This window comes from Macaca fascicularis, chromosome 14 (genome assembly GCF_037993035.2).
Source record: "Macaca fascicularis isolate 582-1 chromosome 14, T2T-MFA8v1.1".
NCBI lineage: Eukaryota > Metazoa > Chordata > Mammalia > Primates > Cercopithecidae > Macaca > Macaca fascicularis.
The window spans coordinates 74643772-74665043 of record NC_088388.1 but is presented as its reverse complement, the minus strand read 5'-3'; the positions used below and the strand labels follow the sequence as shown (position 1 = coordinate 74665043).

The window sequence follows — 21272 nt, the reverse complement described above, 5'->3', positions numbered from 1 at the left end:
TCAAGGCTCTGATGGGACATTTGTTTGAATGAGGTGCTTTGGGACACAGTGCAAGTCAATGCCCTTGCTGTAGGACCCAAAAGAATGTAGGCATCTGACCAGCTCTGATCTATTTTCATGTCACACTCCCCTCCCGCAGGGCTGAAGAGAATGTCTGTTCTGGAGGGAGGGGAAGGATACCGCCAATGAAGGCTCTGTTGACACGCCTGCTCTTGTGTCCTCTTGCTGCCTGTTTCCAGTGGCAAAGTCCTAGCCCAACACGATGCCCAGGCCAAGCCTGCTGGCTAATGTCAGTCTGGGAAACATTCCTATCAAGTCACTCTTTATACCCTGCCTCCCACAAGAGGAAAGGTGCTCAGATAGGCTTGTCCCACCACAGCAGTGCATAGAGGAAAAAATTCAGACCCACAGAAGAGCAAAGGCTTGCTTAAGTTTACACAGCACAGCACAGTGATGGTGAAAGTAACACAGGAGTAAGACCATGGGCCTCAAAGCAGACAGCCCTGGTTCCTACACTAGTCCTGCTACTACTTAAGCTTTGTGACCTTGGGATAGTCCCTCGTCTCTGTGCCTCAGTAAGCCTATCAGTGAAATGAGGCAGATGGACAGGTGATTCTAAGCTTAGAGAGAGTCTTTCCTAGTCTCCTCTCCAAGCATTCTGCCTACACCTTGGGGAGAGGTGACCTGGGGCACTGTCTGCTCCTCTTCCAGGTGGCTGGTGGTCTCGGTGGCTATTGCTAACACATGAACCCCACCTGTGCCAACAGAAGGGATACATTCTGGGCCAGATGAGCTGTTCTGCTGGCAAAGACCAGAGTCCCACCAGGAAGGGAGTAGGTGGGTGGGTGGGTACAATGGCAGATCTTCATTACATGATTACTGGCAAGAGGCCAGGAAAAGGGGGTGGGACAGGAGGGTCACACACACCCCTACAGAGTGTCAGGCATGATGTCAGATCACTATGGCTAAATCCTGACTGCACAGAAGGGGAGACTGAGGCCCTGAGGGACAGAGGCAGGGCCCAGCCTAAGCCCCAGGTTGAGGCTCAACACCCCAGCCTGCCTCAGGCCCAGTTTGGGTTTTGTCCTAGTGCCCCAGGGAGCCCTCACAGGGCCAGGTTGCATGTGCCCTATGGCTCCAACTCCCAGTTGACTTCTTGGAACAGAGATGTGAGAAGGACACAGGGGTTTGTTTTGGTTCTTTTGGAAGGGTGGAGATAGCAAAGGACACCTGCCTGTCCAAGGTCTGACCAACGGTCATCAGGTCATCCTGTTCCAAGTGGATGGGGCTACTGGCCTCCTGGAGGCTTCCAGAGGACCAGGCCACAGTGGCAACAGAGAACACTGGAGCCTGGCCCCTGAGGTGAGAGAGAAAGCAGAGAGAACAGTCTATCATCACTCACACCCAACCAGAACTGATCACTTTTCATTTTTTTCATCATACAGCTTTTTTTCACTTTTCATCATACAGCTCCATTTTGCAGATGAGGCTCAGCAGGCTTGAGAAAGTCTGCCCATGGCCCCATGGTAGAAAGTGACAAAGTCTATCAGGATGCATTAGACAGTGAGCCCACCCCAAGGGCAGGGCTGACTTGTGTCCCCATGCCCAGCAGAGCCCTGCACTGGACAGGGAGCAATGGTGGCAGGTCAATGAATGGAGTGACAGGGCAGGAATTTAAACTGAGATCTCCAGCAGCAAAGGGGGAGAGGGAGACCCAGGAAGCTGGAATCAGTCCAATGGGGAAATCCAGGAATTGAATCTCTCCAGAGAAACAGGCAGTAGGAAATCAGTGGAAAAGAACCTGGGTCCCGAATTCAATAAGCCTGGATGGTGGTTGCAATGTTGCCATCATACTAGACTATGCAGGCTGGACAAGTCCTGCCCATCTTTACCTGCTCAGTTTCTTTACCTCCAAAATGAGAGGGTTGGGTCCTATGATCCAACTTTCTCCCAACAAAAGCAGCTTCAAATTTTCTGCAGTCAGAGAGATGGGGTCAGGAAAAGGAGAAGGAACTCTGACCCTGAGGAACAGTAAGGTCCCGGGAAGACTGGGCTTAGGCTAAGGATGAGCAGAAGGAGCTGGCCCTGCCACCCTCAACATACTGAATGCAGTGAAGGATGCAGGGTTACCCAGCCACTGCCCCCAGGCAGCACACCAGGATCTCAGTCACTGACTCACAACAGCAAATATACACCACCCTGCACCCCGCACAGAACACTTTCACATTCACACGCTGCCTCCACTCTTCAGCACCCCTACCTTCTCGGGGAGACTCAGCAACTAGGGTGTGCTGGGGCTGGGGTGTTGAGTGAGCTAGCCAGACAGGTCTTTCCCCTGTGGGGAAAACCTTCAGGATCCTGCCAGAGTTATCCTCAATTCACCAGCATCGCCCAATCGCCCACATGCATCAGGGCCAGATGACTGTGCCTCACCAGCCCAGCTTGCAGACCAGGCAGGGACCAGACAGAGGTGAGAATGAAAGCCAAACTGAGCCACATTTCCCTGTCAGGACCTCAGGGCTGGCCCAAAGACGATGGATACTCAGAAGAGCAGTGAGGTCCCCAGCACAGCTAGACACAGTAGGAAGGAAACCCAGAGACCAACTTGGTCTAAACTTGCTTCCCTGTGGGTGGGTTAAGGCCCGAGTTCAGATTTCCCACCCATTCCCACCCTCAAAAGACAACACTCACAGCACTTTACCTGGATGGGAAAGTAGTCTCGAAAGTAGCGCCACACAGCCCAGTTTCGGACCCACTGTGACCTCCTGCCACCTTCCAGGGAATAAAATAGAGTTAGTGGGGGTGGGGGTACATTCGGGCAAGGCAGACAGGACAGGGCTGGTGTGAAATCCAAGCGGGTGACCATCACCCCATGGAGCATCTTTGCCCCCTTCCTATCGGGCCCCTTTCCACATTCATTCCCTCATGTTATGCAAACCCTCGACTGAGTGTGAACTCGTGAGGACCAGAACAGTGCCTTTTGAGGGGCTTTTAACCTCCCCCCAAAGGACTAGTCCAGTGCTTTTCACAAAGTGGGTGTTAAAAGAGACAGCACTCAGGATGAGGCCCTTCAGCTTGTGCAGGGGGGAGAGCATACCTAGAATGAGGGGTGGGGCAAGGGAGGCCTTGCACTTACCCTTCTTGGGTGTGTTCCAGTCAAACACCAGCCAAGTGAAGTAGAGCACAGCGATGAGCCAGCAATCGGTGCAGAATATGTACATGAGGATGGCACTGCAGGCCACTCCTGCGGGGGCAAATGGTCACAGGTCATGTCCTACTGGGCTTCATCTCCCCTCAGGGCCATGGTGGATGGAATGAGTGTTTACTGTGGCACTAAGCTAGGCACACCCAGGGCCATGGGCATAGGGCCCACAAACCCTGAGAAATAGCTACAGGAATGCTCAGCCCAGGGAGGAGCAGATTCCTGGGACAAGACGAGCCTCATCTCCCAGATTCTGATGGACTGTCCGGGCATTGAGGGGCCCATGGGCTCCATGTTATCTGGGCAGGAACACCAAAGGAGATAGGCTTCAGCTTCTTGTGAAGCTGTTCTTACTGTCCCCTCCTTGTGTGTGCCCCCGTGCCAGCACCCAGCCCAGACACTGTGGATGAGGGGAGGGAACACATACCCAGTGCCTCTGCATCTCAAGACTTGGGCTGAGCCACTGTCTCAAGTGTGAGGCAGGGTGACTTTGCCCCATTTTAGAGATAAAAACACTGAGGTTCAAGGGGGAGATAACTTGCCCAAGGTCACCCAGCAGGACAGTGGCAGAGCCAGGATTCAAACACAGGTCTGACTCTACAGTCCATTCTCTGCATTAGGCTTTAGAAATTCACCAGAGTCCCAGACCATCACTGGAGGGACCAGAGAGGAGACGCTTGCCCAGGAGGAGGGCTGGCTCCCTTCCAACATAATGGCAGTCCAGGAAGTCCCAGGTCAAAGCGCAGAGCCCATCAGCCTCCCCGTCTTCAAAAACCTCAGCAGCCAGGCATAGTGGCTCACACCTGTAATCCCAGCACTTTGGGAGGCTGAGGTGGTGGACTGCTTGAGCTCAGAAGTTCAAGACCAGCCTGGGCAACATAGCGAGACCCCTTCTCTACAAAAAAATTTTAAAAATTAGCTGGGCAAGGTGGCATGTGCCTGTAGTCCCAGCTACTCTGGAGGCTGAGATGGGAAGACTCCTTAAGCCAGGAGTTTGAAGCTGCGGTGAGCCATGATCGTGTCACTCCACTGCAACCTGGGCAACAGAGGGAATCCCTATCTCAAAAGTATTAAAAAAAACCCTAACAGCACACTTGGAAGACTTGCCTGGAGGCTGGCTTCCATTGGTCACCATATTCTGGGCCTGTAGGCCATAAAAGAGACTAACCTAGCCTGGCACAGAAAGAAAGGAGAGCTTGTGCCATGCCTGCTTTATTTCATGGCTTGCCACTAGCTGCCCTCAGCAGGGCTTCTCTCTTTCCATTTTTTACCCAACCTTTAAGGCCTATCTCAGACCTCAGCTCTTCAAGAAGTATTCCCCAATATCATACTATCTACATATCATCTCTTGCCTGTAAATTCCCCACACTGGGCGGGGAGGCATCTTCTTTGGTGCCTGGTATTCGGCACAAGGGCAAGGGCAGCAGGTACTCATGTTTGGTGGGAGAAGCATGGCCTCCTTCTAGGACTTTTTCCACTGCCCAAGAAGGGAGGCCAACCCTTGCTGTGTGTGCCCATCCCCTGGTGGTCCCAGGTGCTGTGGGCTGCCTAGCTCTGGATGTCATGCTCTCTTCTCACCATGCTGAGCCTCCTCTGGTTTCCCATGGGAGAAGATAAGGCTGGATGTAGACTCTCCATGAGCCTATGGGGAGGGAAATGGTAGCCCCTTGTTGCCCCCCAGTCTAGCCCTGTTCTAGACTCCTGAGCCAGCCTCTCCCCAGGGTAGCTAAAAACAGGGTACAACTCTCTTGTTGGGAGGGGCAGTGAACACAGAGTGACGAGATGTCCAATTTGTCAGGACCAGCTTAGGAGTATGACATCGCAGAAGGGAAGACAAGTTTCTAGGGAAGCATGTGCAGCCTACAAGAGCCTGTTAAAAGCAAACTGTGAAAAGCTTATGGTAGCTTGGTGAATAGCTATGTCTAAAAGCTGCCTACAAAGTCATACTTACTGTTCAGCAGTCTGCCTGATTCCCTTTCTTAGGCCTGAAAAGGGATGACTCTAGCCCCCCAGACTCCATAGGCATCCAGGCTCCTCTAGTGGCATCCTCTAGGTGGATGCTCCAGGTGGGCCAGACAGGAACCATGAGGTTTAGGCTATGGTCTGAGCACCCTGGAAACCTAGCTTCCAGAAACCTCTAACTCTCTTGAGGGGTAATGGGACCAGAGGGGTAATGAGCTCCAGGCCCCACTGCTTAGAGGGCTGGTCTCTCTGGGAAGGTGGGTATCCCTACCAACTTGTCCTTACTCTGCTGCTGAGGCAGCCTGGATGAAGAAGAGGCCTGATGGGGTATCCAGAGACTGAATTCTAGCCTGGCCTTTCTCAGCTGGGGGCTTCCTCCCCTCCCCTATGTGTACACAACTCTCTCTCAAACCACTTACCATCCCTTTCGTCATCTGCCTCCCTCATTAGACTCCCTCTAGCAGACAGCTCTTTAGCCCCTGAGCTCCTTGAGAGCAGAAACCAGGTGACATTAATCTCTCCAGCCCCAGAAACCAAACACAGGAAGAGCAAAAGGATGAACTAAATCCACCAAATGACCTTCCTTTCTCAGAGCCTAATCCTTGTCCTCTGAACAACAGGCTCTGGTTCCATGCTCTTAGGTCATGGGGCTGCAGTAAAAACCACTGTTGCTGAGCTCATGAGAAGCTTAGAAGGCCCTGCTTGCCCCACACAAGGAAGGCTCAGGACCGCTTTCACACATCACCCACTTTCTGCACATCATGGTGCCTGCAAAGACACTTGTGATACAAAATTCTGGAGCCCTGCGGCCTGTGGTGCAGGGCAGTCTGTGGATGATCAATGGCAGGGAAGGCAGCAGTGTGTCCTGGTGAAGAGCATGGACTCTGGGACCAAACAGGCCTAGAGCCTTAGTCCTGCCACTTGCTGGCCAAGCCCCATTCCTAAGTCTTAATTTCCTTACAGGGTATTGGGAAAATTAAACATGATGTTTGAACTTACTTAGCCTGACACACAATATCCATGGACTTGAATGGGGAAACAAATGACATCTAAATTTTCACTTATCTCTTATGGAAATTTGGCATTTCCTTCACTTACCAATGTAATAAATCACAGAATTATCAGCAGTATTTATGACACAAATAAATAACAAAGGTATTTTCACATAACTTTGTAGCAGTTTTACACTTGCTACTAGATCGTTTTATTTACAGTAATAAAAAGGCACCTGTTACTACATGTCTAATCAACTTTTTTAATGTGTAGATATTTATATTTTATTATCAGTAGTTTCCTTTGAAATCCAATGCACCTTGTATTAAATACTCTAAAACACTAAGAAAGGTCATAGGCCTCATCAGAATGCCAGAGGGTTCCATGGCACAAAGTGGTGAAAAATCTCTGGTCCAGGGAGAGACCAACAGGGCTACCATGGTCTTTGCTTGCCAGGTGAGCTTCTGCCAGCAGGTTTGAGAGGCAGAGGGAGGGAGTGGCTGGGGCTGCTGAGGGTGGTAATTAGCAGTAGCTCAGGAGATCTGCCTGTCCAACCAGGCCAGGCTCCCACCTATGCGAGGCGAGGCCAGGCAAGGGTGTTGAGAAGATGCTGGGCCGGTTTCTGGGCTGTGGTTGGGTCTGATCAATTATTAACCTACAGCCTAGGGCCAGTCCCCATCACCAGCTGCATGAGCTGGTGTTCTACAAGCTGCTCAGCTCCCTACCAGCCAGGCCCAGACCCACTAAGACAGGGATAGTGGTGGCTTTTGGGTGCAACAGGGAACAAAGGGAGCTGGTCTAGCAGACTAGGCAGGGGGTCTGGGAGGCTGGAGTCCCTGGGTTCTTGTCCTGGTCCCAGTACTTTCTTCTCATGTGACCCCAAGCAGGCCTCCACTTCCTTTTTGAGTAAGAAGGGGTCACACTGTGCTCGCTACTCTGGGATTCTAGTAAGTGGCCAAATGCAAGCCATGTTAGGGTCTGAGTCCTAAGGGAGCCTGTTTAGTTTGCTCAGTTCTTCCAACCAGTGTTTGGCTTCTCGAGGCTGCATGTCCCTGTAAGACTTTGAGGACAGTATGGCCCTTCTCCCTAGAAAAATGTGCACATACTGTCATATATAATCTTGCATATAATTTTAAGGGTTCATGGATCCCCTCCTCAAAGCCCGTTCTTGGGCCTAAAGGTGAAGACTGGCTGTTTCAGCCCCAGTTCACTAATTCTGGGCTTCCAGTAATGTGGGATTCCTGGGGAATGCACGGAGTTTCTGCTCAAATCCCAACTCTGCCATTTAATGAGCTTCACGGTAGCAGGTAGTTGATGAACCTCTGCAAATTTCCATTTTCTCACCTGTGAAGTTCTATCCCTTGGCTCTGCAAACATGGTCTGAGTTTCAGGGCACCCCATGCATCTGTCTGAAGGACAGCTGCTCAGCACTGACATGGTAAGTCCTGATGATCCCCTACCAGCCTATACAGTCCCGAAGAGTGGGTCGCCCAGAGGGACTGGCTCACAGGTGCTAGAATGCACTCTGTGATGCTCTGGAGCAGGTTCATCTGCCTTGACGTGCTGAGGAAGCTACCTGCTATGCTGAGAGCACAGGGGTCTGGGGAAAAACAAGAGGCCTCTTCCCTCCCCTCAGACAATCATATTGTCCTGCCTCTGGCCTGGATGGCAACCTAAGGAGTGAGGGTATCTTGCCAGACCTGCAGAAAAAGCAACCAAAGCACCGATGTGGGCTGTGCTGAGAGACAGCAGGGAGCAGGCCTCGGGAAGCACCTGGGGAATGTGCTCAGCTAAGGATGGGTGTGGGCTAGGAGTGGGGTCTGAGGGCACCTCCTGATGACTCCCATGTAATGGGGGCCCATCATGACCAGGCCCTGCGCCAGGTGCTCTCATTTCTTATCTTCAATCCTCACAAAAGCCATGTGAAGCAAGCACTTTCCTCACATTCAAAATGAGGAAACTAACACTCAGAGAGTTCAAATAATCTGTGTAAGGTCACAGAGCTTGTTTGCAGGAGATTCAGTACTTAAACATGGCACCAAACTACCTTAAGGCAAAGTAACATACCTGCTAGAAAATGTCTGTTGGTGGGCAGGGTGGCACTGTGGGAAAGGCACAGGCTTTGGGGGTCCTATAGACAGGGATTCAAATCTGTGTGACCTTGGGCAAGTTACCTACCTTCTCTAAGACTTGAGGTTTCCCATCTGTAAATGGGAACTATCACACCACCTCCCACCGAATCTCGCTGAATCCTCATGCATGCTGAGGGGTAGAGCACTTGATCTGGGACCCAAAGGTAGATGTGGAAATGTGCTGGGGGGGGCAGCGTGTGTAAGACTTACTCTTATTCCCTCACCCCTGCAGAGCAGGGCTCCTACTCTAACCTCTGTTGGGGAATGGACTCTGCCTGCCCACCCGCCCCCCTGTAAGGCCCAGCTTACCCAGTACAAGGAAGGACAGGACCCACTGGAGCACTGAGATGACCTGTAGCTGCTTTTCCACCTTGGACCTATTGAGCCAGGTGACGGAGAAGAGGTCCTGGAGGGCGGAGAGGATGCTGGATCCAGTGCCTACAGCAGAGGGAAGATGTCAGTCCACTGTCACCCTTCCCTCCAGTCACAGGGTCACCAGTACAAACCTCACCTCCCACAGGAACTTTTCTAGATGTGAGAAGACCATCAGCTATAGAATCAGACAGACCTAGGTTCAGATCTTAGCCCTCCACCCCATGGCTTTGTAACTCTAGGCTGTCTGCATGCTCCCCTGTGCCCTGGTTTCTACAGATACACAATGGGAATGGTATCGCACTCAGGGGGTCATTTTGGAGACCACATGAAGTATCTAAAGAGGCTAATCCAGGGGCTAGGCCTTGGGAAGTCTCTCATAATTGCCAGTTTTCTTCCATCCCCTCCACCCCAGTCAAACTCCTGTCCTTTATCTGGATCTAGTACAAATATTTAAACTTTGCTATCTGTCTGTGAGGCCAAGGACAGAGGTTCAACATCCAATTTCCAATGTTTTTTTTCTCCAAGTGTACTTTGAGCATCCCCAATCCCTGCTCGGCCTTCTGTATGTCCCAGATTAACACCCCTTCTCCAAGGAGCTGAACCCTCTTGCCCCCACCCCCAACACCACTGATTCCCCACACCACTACCACTTTCAGAGAGATGTACATGTTCATCCTCATCTCAGTGCCCAAAGTGTGGAGCCCAGAAAGGAATAAGGTGACAGCCTTTGCTTCCCCAAAGGGCCCAGTGGCCAGTGAGCTTCAGGCAGCCTGAAGGACACTGAGGGCTGTAATTATGCTCGCTATCAAGCAAGTGCCAAGCCTGGAACTTAGGACGAGATGTGCTCACTTAATTGGCTTGGTGCCCCTAGGATGACGCCCTGGACTCCAGCAGCTGATGGGCAGTGGGGACAGGAAGCCTGGTGACTGCAGGAGAGACAGCACTGGGGAAGAGCATGGATGAAAGTTCCTCACCCATACCCCATTCCTTCCAGCAGCTGAAGAAGTGGGCCACCTCGAACCCCTCTTTGCTGAGCCCCCACTACATGCCCTTTGCTCGACACATCTTCACCAAGCACCTACTGTGTGCCCGTCAAACATTCCTTCATACCATCTGCTCTGTGAAAGGCCAGATTTTATCAGCTGAAAGTTAACAACTGCTTTGACTTTTAGGAGGAAGGAAGGAAATGCTAGGCCTCAAGATGACCCCTTTCCCTGGTGTGATGCATCAGAGGGAAGGGGCTTAGTTTAGCAGAAGAGTCAAACCTAGGTTCAGACTTTGGTTCTACTCACTATGTGACCCCAGGCAAGCTCGCAGGGTTTACTGCCATATCCTCGGTGCACAAACTGGGTGTTCAGTAGCATCTAATAACACCACAGGCATAACTGAGGTGCAGGCAGCAGGATGTGAACTCACAAAAACAAATAAAGAGGCTGGGCCATAGAACCATTCCAGAGGTCTGCCTCATAATTGCTCCTTCACCCCCTTTATAAAAATCCTACCTTCATAGGACTTTCCCACCTCCAGACTTGCCCAGCAACCCATCCTAGAGCCTGAGGGCCCTCTGGGGTCATCCAGTATAGCCTAATTGGACAGCCAGGGAGACTGGGGACCAGAGACAGGCACTGACTGACCCAGGGCTACTCAGGCAGTAGGCGGCAGAGCCAGGACTGAAACCCAGCATTCCTGACCCTGCTTAGAGGACCTTCCCTTTCCCCAGAGCAGCTCTGAGTGCAAAGGCTCTGTACACAGGACACAGTGGGAGGGTCATGCTCAGGGCCTGATCAACCTGCCCAGCAGTGGGGCCTGGACAGATGAGTTCATCACATGCTTATCCTTGAGGGTCTCATAACCCTTCACCTTCACCTGCAAGTGGGGACAGGTTTGGGTGAGTATATAAGGGAGGGAAGTGAAGTCCAAGCACAGGCTTGAGCCCTTGATCCAAGGGCTGGGGCTGGACAAGTCATCTTCCAGCAGCTGGCTCTACCTCCTGAGTCGTGCTGGATGAAGCGAAGCAGGAGCCACAGCCACCGGGGGCTGGTTAAGTGACAGGTGAGTTCCTGCTCCATCTGAGGCAGGCTGGATGCCCTGGCTAGAGAGAAGACAAAATGTACTCTAGCACTTTCCTACTTAAAGTGTGGTCTGGGAACAGCAGCATCAGCATCACCCGTGAGCGGGTTAGAAATGCAGGACCTCGGGCTCCAGACTGGATTTACTGAATCAAAATCTGCATTTTAACAAGATCCCCAGGTGATTAAGTCTGAGAAACACCACCATAAATACTTCAGTCCAAACACTCAGGTAGGGGTGAGACACAGCACTGGGTGCCACCACCTTCTATTCAGCAAGAAAAAAAAGGAAAGCATGCCTTCTCGTGGCTGACTGCTTCCCGTTGCAGACAGGTCCCTGAAGCCAGTGGTTTGAGGGGTGCTTAGGGAAGAGGCACACTGGATGTCAGCTTACCTAGCTCCCTACCTTGGCACCAGGGCCAGCCCCCATGCAGCTTGGAGGAGGAGTATAGAAATTTCACTGATGACATATCCCCAACTGAAACAACTGAGAAGACCTAAAAATTTTTCGTCGTGCCTAATCCAAATACCTCTGCTAAGCTTATTAGGTGTCTTAAAATCAGGTAGTCATAGCACAGGAAACACACACCATCTTGTTCAACCCTCACCCCATTATACAGACTGGAAACTGAGGGACTGCAGCAAGGTGGGTCTGAGCTCAGGGTTTTCACACACTGCTGGTTCAGTTCTCACCCTGCCTTATCCAGCCCCAACTACCGCCCACAGCTCACTCTGCCAACAAGTGGGAAATGCAGTCTACCAAGTGAACCCTCACTTCCCATCTGCCTGAGCAACTGTACTGGGATGCTGCAAGGTGGTGAGCTCTAGGTCCCAAATACCAAATGGCAAGTGCTTCCGTGGGGGTTAAGAGTTGGGAGGCTCCTGGAGAGGGAAGCTGGGAGGACTGCATCTCTGCATTTCTCAGGCCCAGGCCCTCTCAGGCAATCCCAACCTAGTTGACCATGGAGCCGTGGCCTGGGAGCTGGCCTGGACATGGATGCTGAATCCCGGGCCAGTGGGAGCCCCCAGTCCACCTAAGAAATATTCTTGGCAGAGGCCCTTCCCTGCTTTACTCACTTGATGATTCTCTGATAATGAGATAAAGCAACACATCCTTCAAAACCCAGAGATGGTGATAAGGCAGCAGTCTTCCAGGAAGCCTTTGGAAAGAGAAGGACTTTCCTTCTCTGGGATGATAAACACTAAGGTCTATGCAGGCCTGGAATTACCAGGGGCCATCTTGACGGCCAAGGAGATAATCTATTTGAAGATAAAGTCAGACCGGCACAATGGAGAAACAAAAGAGAGTCATCCTCAGGGCTCCTACAGTCCCTGGCCTTGTAGTAACTGCTGATTACAAGCTGATTCTGCATCACACTGGAAACTGCCCAAGGGCCAGGTCTGGGTCTGATCCATATCTGGATCCCCAATGCCCTGTCAGGGCCCGCCCCAAGGGGGTGCTCTGGCCACTCTTCAGGCCCCTGGGGTTCCCTCCAGGCAGGGCTGAGTGACAGGTATGATGCACAAGAGGCCCATAAAGCTTTGGGACCCTCCATGCCCTTGCACAGGCACTTGGACTCCTGTGAGTTTGGCCCTATTTTGATGGTGATACTGGGTCAAGGTCACTCAGCCAGGGGCTGGCAGAGCTGAACTCAATTCAGGCCCAACCTCCAGGCCTGCGTCTGCTCCGATGCTGTGTGTCCCCAAGTTCCTTCTCTCTGCTCCCCACAACAAAGCAGGGGGCAGTGGTGGGGAGCTGGGAGGGGAAGGGGAGAAATGGATGATCTGTTTTCCTTCAGAGGGGTGGGTCAGGAGCACGCATCTTCTACAGCAGGTAAAGTGGCAGCAGGACTTGGGGTTCTAGTCCCAGCTCTGCCACCAACTACCATGCTAAGTCTCCTCACCTCTCTGGGCTTCAGTTTCCTCATCTGTGAAACGGGGGTAAGGAGGGTGAAGTTTGTGATCTCTGGCATCCACCCTCCTAAGGACCTAGCAGGGTATTTGGGACCTGGAGCTTACCTGCTTGCCATAGTTCTGGTACCATTGCTCACACAGATGGAAGTGAGGGTTCAGTTGGGCACCCGCAAAACACTGCCAGTCCTTGCCACCTGGCTGTCAGTACTTCCTCTGCCCCAGCTGTGGCTGGGAGGAGTCCAGCAGAAGCTGGTGGGGATGCCGATGCTGCAATCAGATGCCACCGCATGCCACCATCTTCACACCCAACCTGACTGTTCCTGACTCCTGGGTGGGGCTGCCAAGGAGCCTCAGCATCCAGCCAATCTGCCCCTCACCACACCTGCACTCTCTCTGCACACTCCCACAGCACAGCACCAATGTCACTTTACTTGGCCATCCCACTGCCAGTGACTCATGGGTGCCAGGACTTGGTACCTGATTCATCTGTGGTAAGAGGAGCCATAGAGGTTTACTGCATAGCTGAGCAAATCCATAAGCAAATCCAGAGCAGCCTCAGAGGCAACTATAGGCCTGGATGCCCAAGTTAGACTGGACTGTCTGGCAGGAGGCCAAGCCAGCCCCATCACTGAGGACTGACCCCAGAGATGGGGGATGAGCGTCTTTTGCCCTTCCTAGGTACAAGTTTCTCCACCTATGAAGGGAACACAACCCTGCTACCTACAGACGTCTCTGTTTCATGGGGGGACATGAGACAGGCTGTAGGGGAAGATTCCCAATAGACGACTCAAATAGCTGCTCCCAGGCAGCACTTGCTTTACACACTTGCTCCTATCTTTGGGGAAGGCACAGGAAGTAGAGCTGCCAGCGAGGCCCGGAGCAGCTCTTTTACCACCCGGAAAGCAATCCCCTTCTCCCGCGCCTATGTGGGGCTTCACCGTCCCACAGCACTCTCTGGGAAGATAGGCAAGGGGAGAACTGGCAATCCCGTTTCACAGAGAAGGAAATTGACGTGAGGTGAAGCCTAAAGAGGCAAAATCACTTGCTTGAGGTCAGGGTGTGGCAGCCAGGACTTAAGGAGGGTATTCAGGCTCCCAGTCCCTCATCATCTCTACAATGCTACGCTGTTGAGGGCTGGCCCCATTAAACAAGCCAGCCCACACCTAGACTTCAGGAACACATCCTGGCAATGGAGAGCTACCTCCTCCGCCCATATCATGCCCAGAGTCTCATGTAGACGTTCTGGTGAGACTGGATTCCACCCCCTGCCCCCACCAGCCCACGTGCTTTCAAGTAGCTCTCAGACCCAGGGCCCAGCCCAGGGCTGGGGTGTTGAAGGGTGTCTATGAGCACCTCCTTGCCCAATATCTGATATCAAAGTGACCAGGAAGGCCACACCTCGGGGCTGATGAAACCCAAGTGTTCTGGGCTTCTTCTCACATGCCTGAGGGCAGCAGTGTCTGACCCCCAACTCCCTAAATCTGAGAAAGAGGGCCCTGGGCCAGCTCTGCCCCTGCCTGGCTCTGTGACCTCAGGCAAGTCACCTAACTCTAGCTTTGGTTTCCTTATCTGTAGGATGAGGGTGATAATCCCCACCTCACAGGATTGTTGGGAACATTAAATTTTAAAACATGTAGGGCACATGTGGCATTTGTTAGGTAATTAAGCGGTGGCTACTGGCATTGCTCCTCCTGTCTCCAGAGTGGGAGGGGGTATACATAATGAGCAAGCAGCGTTTTTCCAGAGGCGCATGGCCATAGGTGTGTGTTATAAGAAGAGGTCGCAGAGTGACGGTAGCATAGAGAAGGCTCCAAGGAGCCCATGAGGCTTCACCAGGGCCCTGAAGATCTAGGGGGCAAACAGGAGGGAAGTGGGCACTGTGGATGGGGGAAATTGCTGGAACAAAGCCTTGCAGGGAGTTCTAATGAGGCAGACTCAAATACTCAAGAGCCCAGAAAGGGGGGTGTGTGACTGTCTGAAATAGAAGCTGAGAATAAAGAAGTTGGGGCCGGGCGCGGTGGCTCAAGCCTGTAATCCCAGCACTTTGGGAGGCCGAGGTGGGTGGATCACGAGGTCAGGAGATCGAGACTATCCTGGCTAACATGGTGAAACCCCGTCTCTACTAAAAATACAAAAAACTAGCCGGGCGTGGTGGCGGGCGCCTGTAGTCTCAGCTACTTGGGAGGCTGAGGCGGGAGAATGGCGTGAACCCGGGAGGCGGAGCTTGCAGTGAGCCGAGATCACGCCACTGCACTCCAGCCTGGGAGACACAGCGAGACTCCGTCTCAAAAAAAAAAAAAAAAAGAAGTTGGAATGAGTAGTCAAAGGTGGCTTCCTGGGGGAGGTGGGTGGGGACAGAGCTAAGACCCAAAGCATAGAGTACATACAAGGTACTAAGCACTAATACTGGCCCTGGGGAAACAGCAGTGAGCACAGCAGATGATGTCCTGCCTCAGAGGCAGCTATAGGCCTGATACCCAAGTTAGACTGGCTCAAGTTAAGTTAGGATGCTTAACTTCTGCTGAGGGAGAAATAAAACACTTACGTATTAATGTATGATATAACATCAGGAAGCAATGAGCGCTATGAAGAAAAATAATTTGGGGCAATGAGATAGAGGGGCAGGAGGATCCCTAGCCTATGGAGAGGAGGACCTGAGCGCACATGGGGAAGCAGTAGTAGACAGAAAATATGGGCAGCTCACGCCTCTGGACAGCCCACACTGTGTCCTCTACCCACCTCACCTCCATACTGGCATCTGGCAGGGGACATGCCAGCCTGGAAACGGTGCAGAGAACGGGGCCGAGAGTCAAGAGAACCTGGCCTCTAACTCGTAGGAAGTGGACTGAATGAGTCACTTCCTATACAAGCTTCAGCTTCCTCATCTATACAGTGGGGCTAATACCTACCTCACCAGATTGTTGTGGGAACTAAATGAGATAATTTGTAGCCAAGAGCTTCATAAAAAGTAAAGATCTGTATGAATGCTGGTTAATTACCAAGTAAGCCTCGGTGTCCTCTCCTGTTTGATGGGTAAAATAATGCCTGCCCTGCCTAGGAATAGAGGCGTAGGCGACAGGCTGACTTAGGATTCAAACCCTGGCTCTGATTCTTACCTGCAATGAGATCTTGCAAGTCACTCCCCCTCCCTGGGACTCAGTGTCCTCCTTAGCTTTAATCCAGGATTGTCATAAGGAATCTAAATAACTTATGGAAAAGGGCCAGAATGTCTGGTATGAATGTAAGAGAGCCAGAAAGATGCCAGCTAAAAGAGGTGTGAACAGCCTCTTGGGCTCCTTGAGGCAGGGGGGGTCACCCTGCCCATATCCCCAACCCCAAGGATGTCACACCTGGGCCCATCTGGACCTAATGTCTGCCTGGGTCTAGGTGAGTGAGAAAGTCACTCCCAAGTTACCCCCAAAGGGCTGAGGACAAGTTGCACAAAGACAGAGAGCACAAACAGTTTTTAAAGAGGTGCAGGGTAACAGACTGTGTATTATGAGAAGAGGTAGCAGAGTGAGGGTCAGTACACACTGACCCCTGGCAGGCTCTTCCAGCCCCAGGGAGGTCTAGGAAGTCAGGCCAAGTGCCAAAGAGATGCCACTTCATCAAGGCTGAAGGTGAGCTCTCTTCCAGGCTCCTCCAGGCAGGTACCTTTCAGCGGGAGTCCACATACATGATGATGAGAGGCCAGTCATGGCAAAGCTGCCATCTCTGGAGGGTGATGCCCGCTGATATTAGAATCCCAGGCTAGGGCTGGGCTCCCGCAAGCCTCACACAGGAAGCTGTCTCCACTTGGTGCCTCACTATGTGGTCAGCCAGAGACTCCTTCCCTCTAGGAAGTCTCCCCACACTCTCTGACCTCACTGCAGTGCTCCCAGGTAGAGTTCTATTGCTTCCAAGTCTAGTTTGGTCAGTCTTTTAGCACACACTTACCAGGCATCCACCAGACACTGAGCACTGGCCTGCCAGAGACCAACCTGTTGACCCTTTCTCTGGAAAGTCTTCCTTCTCCTCCACCCAGGTTGGACTGACCACATCCCTGCCTGTCCCATCTCACCCCTGTACTCAGCCCTTTCTCATTATGGGAAAAGGTATGTGTGTGAATGATGTCTCATTCATCTGGGCCCTGATGCTCCGCACAGGGTCAGGCGCAGGGAAGGTGCTCGATCAATGTTTGCTGAATGACTGAATGCTTGAGGGGACTGTGATGAATAAACAGGGCCTAGATAAAGACAGAAAAAAGTCCACCCACCGCTGACTGACCTGTGCTATGACGGAGGGTCAAGCAGAGCTTTCTGAGGAATCAGGAGGGAAAGGTCTTCTCCAGCTAGAGGCTGGTTAATGTTGGGGCAATGATGGAAAGCTCCAGAGGAAGGGAGAGAGAAGGGTGGAACCTAAACACTAACATCCATATCAGTGCTTTCTAAGTACCCTTTACACGCCAGGCTCCACACCAGGAGAGGAGCTTCTAGACCCTGCCTCTCCTCTGCTTCTTGGGCATCTGCTAGAGGCTGAGTTCTGCTCCTGGACTGCCTATCCCAGATATGGCTGGGAGACAAGGCTGCGAACAATTATATACAAAGGATCAGTCAGGACCGGGAATCCAGGGGAGGTCCCCAACCCCCACACGAGGGTGTTCTTAGGGATGCCTTCCAGGAGGAAGGCACAGAGACAGGACCCCAGGAAGTAGAGTCCTGCAAAAGGCATTGCAAAGGCCCAAAACCGAGAGAGAAGACAAGTTGGAGGAATTAACTGCAAGTAGTTTAGTCAGACTGCAGCACAGAGACTGTGAGTCTAGTTGGAAAAGTAGAGAAACAGGGAGGCATGAAGGACTGGGATGCTAGGTAGAGGAGTCCTGGCCTCTACCCTGAAGGCAGAGAAGACAGCCAGTCAGAGCCCACTCCCTCCACTGGTGCCTAAGAGCCCTAAGGCAGCTAGCTAGCCATCTATCTGGTCCCAAAATGCCAGTGAGTTCTTTTCTGAAAAGATTAATAATTCCCTTTAAGAGTTCTGTTTTGCAAATGAAGTATCCTTAAAGCAGGGCCCACTGGGACATCTGGCCCAAAGGGGCAGCCAAACTACTGGAGAGCCAGCACACAGCTATGCTAGGTGTGCCAGGTGGGAAGTGGGCCATCAGGACCCTGCAGGGGCCTGCTGCAGGGAGCCAGGGCCTGCTGCAGGGAACCAGGCATCCTGAGGATCTGTAGACTTGCTGGGGCCCTAAGCCTCTTCCTCCCCTCTCTAGGTTTCCCCATGAGCACTAAATTAGGAAGCTGGGGTAGATTAGTTGAAATCTGAGTGCTGCTAACTTGGGTCACCAGTGCTCTGCTAAAATCCACTAATGATTTTTTATCCACAGAAGATCTCCCTAAAGGGAATATAAGCCTGTCCTCAGGCTACTCCATACACCTGGGTTTTTGTGTATTCTGTTTTCATCAAATAGGACAGAGTTGCAAGAGGTAAGGCCAAGGAAGTGAGGCTCTTAGAATGCCGTGTTCCTGATACCGAACATGGAGCTACATCCAGGACCCTGGACATGATTGCTGAGGACCCCAGGGGCCCGCTTTGCCCACCTCACCCACTGTGACCGAGCACATTCAAAAAGTAGCTACTGCAGTGGAAGGGGCTGCCATGGCAACACTACTAGCTTGTGAGTAGGTCAGCAAGGAATCTCCAAAATACGTCCCCATCACAATATATGGGCAAGCGTGGGGAGACAGGTTCTTCTGGGGCACTTACCTTGGCCACAAGTAGATGAGTGCACCATTTTCACAAGGAGAAGCTGAAGACAAGAATAAGGAGGTGGCTGACCTCAAAAGTCCCACAGCAGTTAGGGACAAGAATGGAATCACATTTCTCCAGCAGGGATGGAAGGAAGCCAAGGGGGTCATCTCAACCAGTCCTCCTCACTGTGCAGATGAGAGAGCTGGGGCCCCAAGAGGTAGCGTCATGCCCAAGGTCACATGGGAAGCAGAGGCAGGGCTTAGAATGGCTAATTCTGCTCTAATAAGAAAAGGAGTTTGTGTTTCCCATTTCCATTGATTTACCCAAAAGGTTCACAGTCTTAGCCTCTCTGCATCTGCACCATAATCTGCACAGGTTCTTAAGACACTTTTGCTCATTTCATAGATGAGGAGACTGAGGGTAAGGAAGGGTAGTGGCTTGCTGAGGCTGCAGAGCAGTTCAGTGGCCAAGCAGGAGCTGGACAGAACACAGGCGTGACTCCTAGCCCTGGGCCCTGCCCATGAGGCCCTCAAATCAGCCAGCAGCTCCATACCAGTAGGCCTTCAAAGTGCTGGAGGCCAATAAACTAACTGCACCAGGCTCCTTTCCCATGAGCTCTCAAGTCTTCCTCCTGCTGCAGACAAAGGTGAGCCACTACAGGCCTGGATCCAGCATCCTCTCTGAATCTCTTGTCTCTGGCTCTCAGTACACTAGGACCTCAGCCTCGGTTGGTCACTCAGAGGCCCTACAGTCAGCCTGCCTCTCCCATCCAAATCTTATGCCTCCATTTATGCTACTTCCTGTACCTGAATGTTCTTGCCTGTCTTACTAATGTCTATTCATCTTTCCAGATCCGGACTGAATGTCACCTCTTCCAGGAAGACTTCCCTGACCTCAGGGTGATCAAGCTCCCCAGTCTCACCTCTTTGCAGTCTTTCCTGTCATTGCTCAGATCACTCTGCACAGTCATCTTGTGTACATTCCCCGGTCTCACTTCCTCAAAGGCAGGGACTTCAGCTGACACACAGAAGGTACTCAACCAATAAAATGAAGGGTTCACACCCCAAGTCCCTTCCTCAGTGAAGCCTTCCTGGATACCTTAGAGCAGGGTCTGCCACTCTCTACTGTGTTGGGGGCCTATTGAATGTGTAACACAGGACAAATGACAAGGACTAACATGAATGTCACAAGTTCACAAACATTCACACTCAGGTTAACCCAAACCCTCCATCCTTGAGAATCTCAGAATTCTGACCCTATTTTCCAGAAAGAAGGAGTGAGATCCCCAGAGAGGAAGTGAACCCCTCCTAGTGACATCCCAGAAAAAAGTGAGGCCTGGAACCCCGGCTCTCTGGCTTTAATAAGCCCTGGGAAGCAGTAAGGGTGACCACTGAGCCTGGCTCTGCCCATTTGCCACTCAGCCTTGGAGCCAGCTCCTTGCCAGACTGTGGGGACCTCCAGGGTAGGGAACAGCTGCAACCCCAGCACCCAGCCCCTAGCATAGGTGGTTACAGGTACAGAGTAGGCCCAAGAAAGGCTCAAGGAATCACAATGAAGCTAAAAGCAGGGCTTCCTACAAGAGGAATGGGGCAGTCCAATTAATGATTCTTTCATTCAACAAATACTAAGTACCTATTACCAGTGCCAGGCACTGTGCTAGATGCTGGGGTCACAGCACTGAGAAAGACAGACAAGGTTCCTGTTTCCAAGGGACTGATACTTTTTTTCTGTTTGTTCTTTTTTTTTTGTTTTGAGATGGAGTCTCACTCTGTCACCCAGGCTGGAGTGCAATGGCACAATCTTGGCTCACTGTAACCTCCTCCTCCTGGGTTCAAGCGAGTCTCCTGCCTCAGCCTCCCAGGAAAGTTGGGATTACAGGCATGCACCACCACACCTGGCTAATTTTTGTATTTTTAGTAGAGATGGGGTTTTACCATGTTGGCCAGCCTGGTCTCACACTCCTGACCTCAAGTGATCCTCCCGCCTCGGCCTCCCAAAGTGCTGGGATTACCGGAGAAAGCCATGGCACGTGGCCAGCCAAGGGGCTGATATTCTTATGGGGGAGACAATTGCTTAAACAGATAAGCACAAATGAAAATTTAGATACTGATAAAGGCTATAAAAATAAAAGAAGATGTGGTGATTAGGGGTGGCTCTCTAGATAGGGTGGTCAGGGAAGACCTGAGAGGAGACTGACTGTTCTGAAGCCAGTCATGCAAAGACCTGGGCTGAAAGGCCCTGAGGTAAGACAGAATTGGGAGTAATGCTGCAGGAACAGGAAGACCACCGTGTGTCTGCAGCATGGTGAGTGACATGCTAGGAGAGGAAGTTGTGATGGCAGTGGAGGCTGTTCACATGGGGCTTACTTCATAGGCCAGGAGGAAGAGTTTGGGAAGTCTGAAGTGTGAGTGGGTATGGGGAGGGGGCAACTGGCAGTTCACCTGGCAGCCAAAGCCCTGGGGGATCTTAGTGTCTCTCATCTACTAGGGCAGGCTCGGGGAGCTTCCTCAAAAAGCTTGAGTAGGAATGAGCTGCCACCCGCATCATGAAGACAACCTTCACTCATTCAGTAAACCACTGAGCATCTACAATACACAGAGCCCTGCACTCAGCCCTTCATGGCCTTGCAACCCCTCTCTTGGCTTAAGGAGTCAGGCCACAGACTGGGAGATGGATCTGGGTTCTAGCCTGGCTTTGATAACCCTGAGAAAGTCTCTTCTTTCTGGGGACCCCAGTGATCCCATCTGTAACATGAGGGTTGGGCCCAATCCAGCACTAATTTTTACAACTTAAGTACTTGCTGTTGAATTTGAGGGCGTGAGGGTGAAGTTGGGGCAGGATTTCAACACTGCCCTTTGAGTCACCGAGCCTGTTAATACATTACTCTTGGCCTTCCTT

At 51.9% G+C, this 21272-nt stretch overlaps 1 protein-coding gene across 1 annotated transcript in view; it reads right to left on the bottom strand.

The window, feature by feature from the left end:
• DGAT2 (diacylglycerol O-acyltransferase 2) overlaps positions 1-21272 on the bottom strand; it is a 32752-nt gene that overhangs the window by 8520 nt on the left and 2960 nt on the right. The window contains exons 2-4 of the mRNA XM_005579118.5: positions 8599-8727; positions 3137-3244; positions 2702-2772 (exon numbers count right to left, since the gene is read on the bottom strand). Of these exons, the coding sequence (XP_005579175.3) occupies positions 2702-2772; positions 3137-3244; positions 8599-8727 (308 nt within the window). The remainder of the gene's footprint in view (positions 1-2701; positions 2773-3136; positions 3245-8598; positions 8728-21272) is intronic.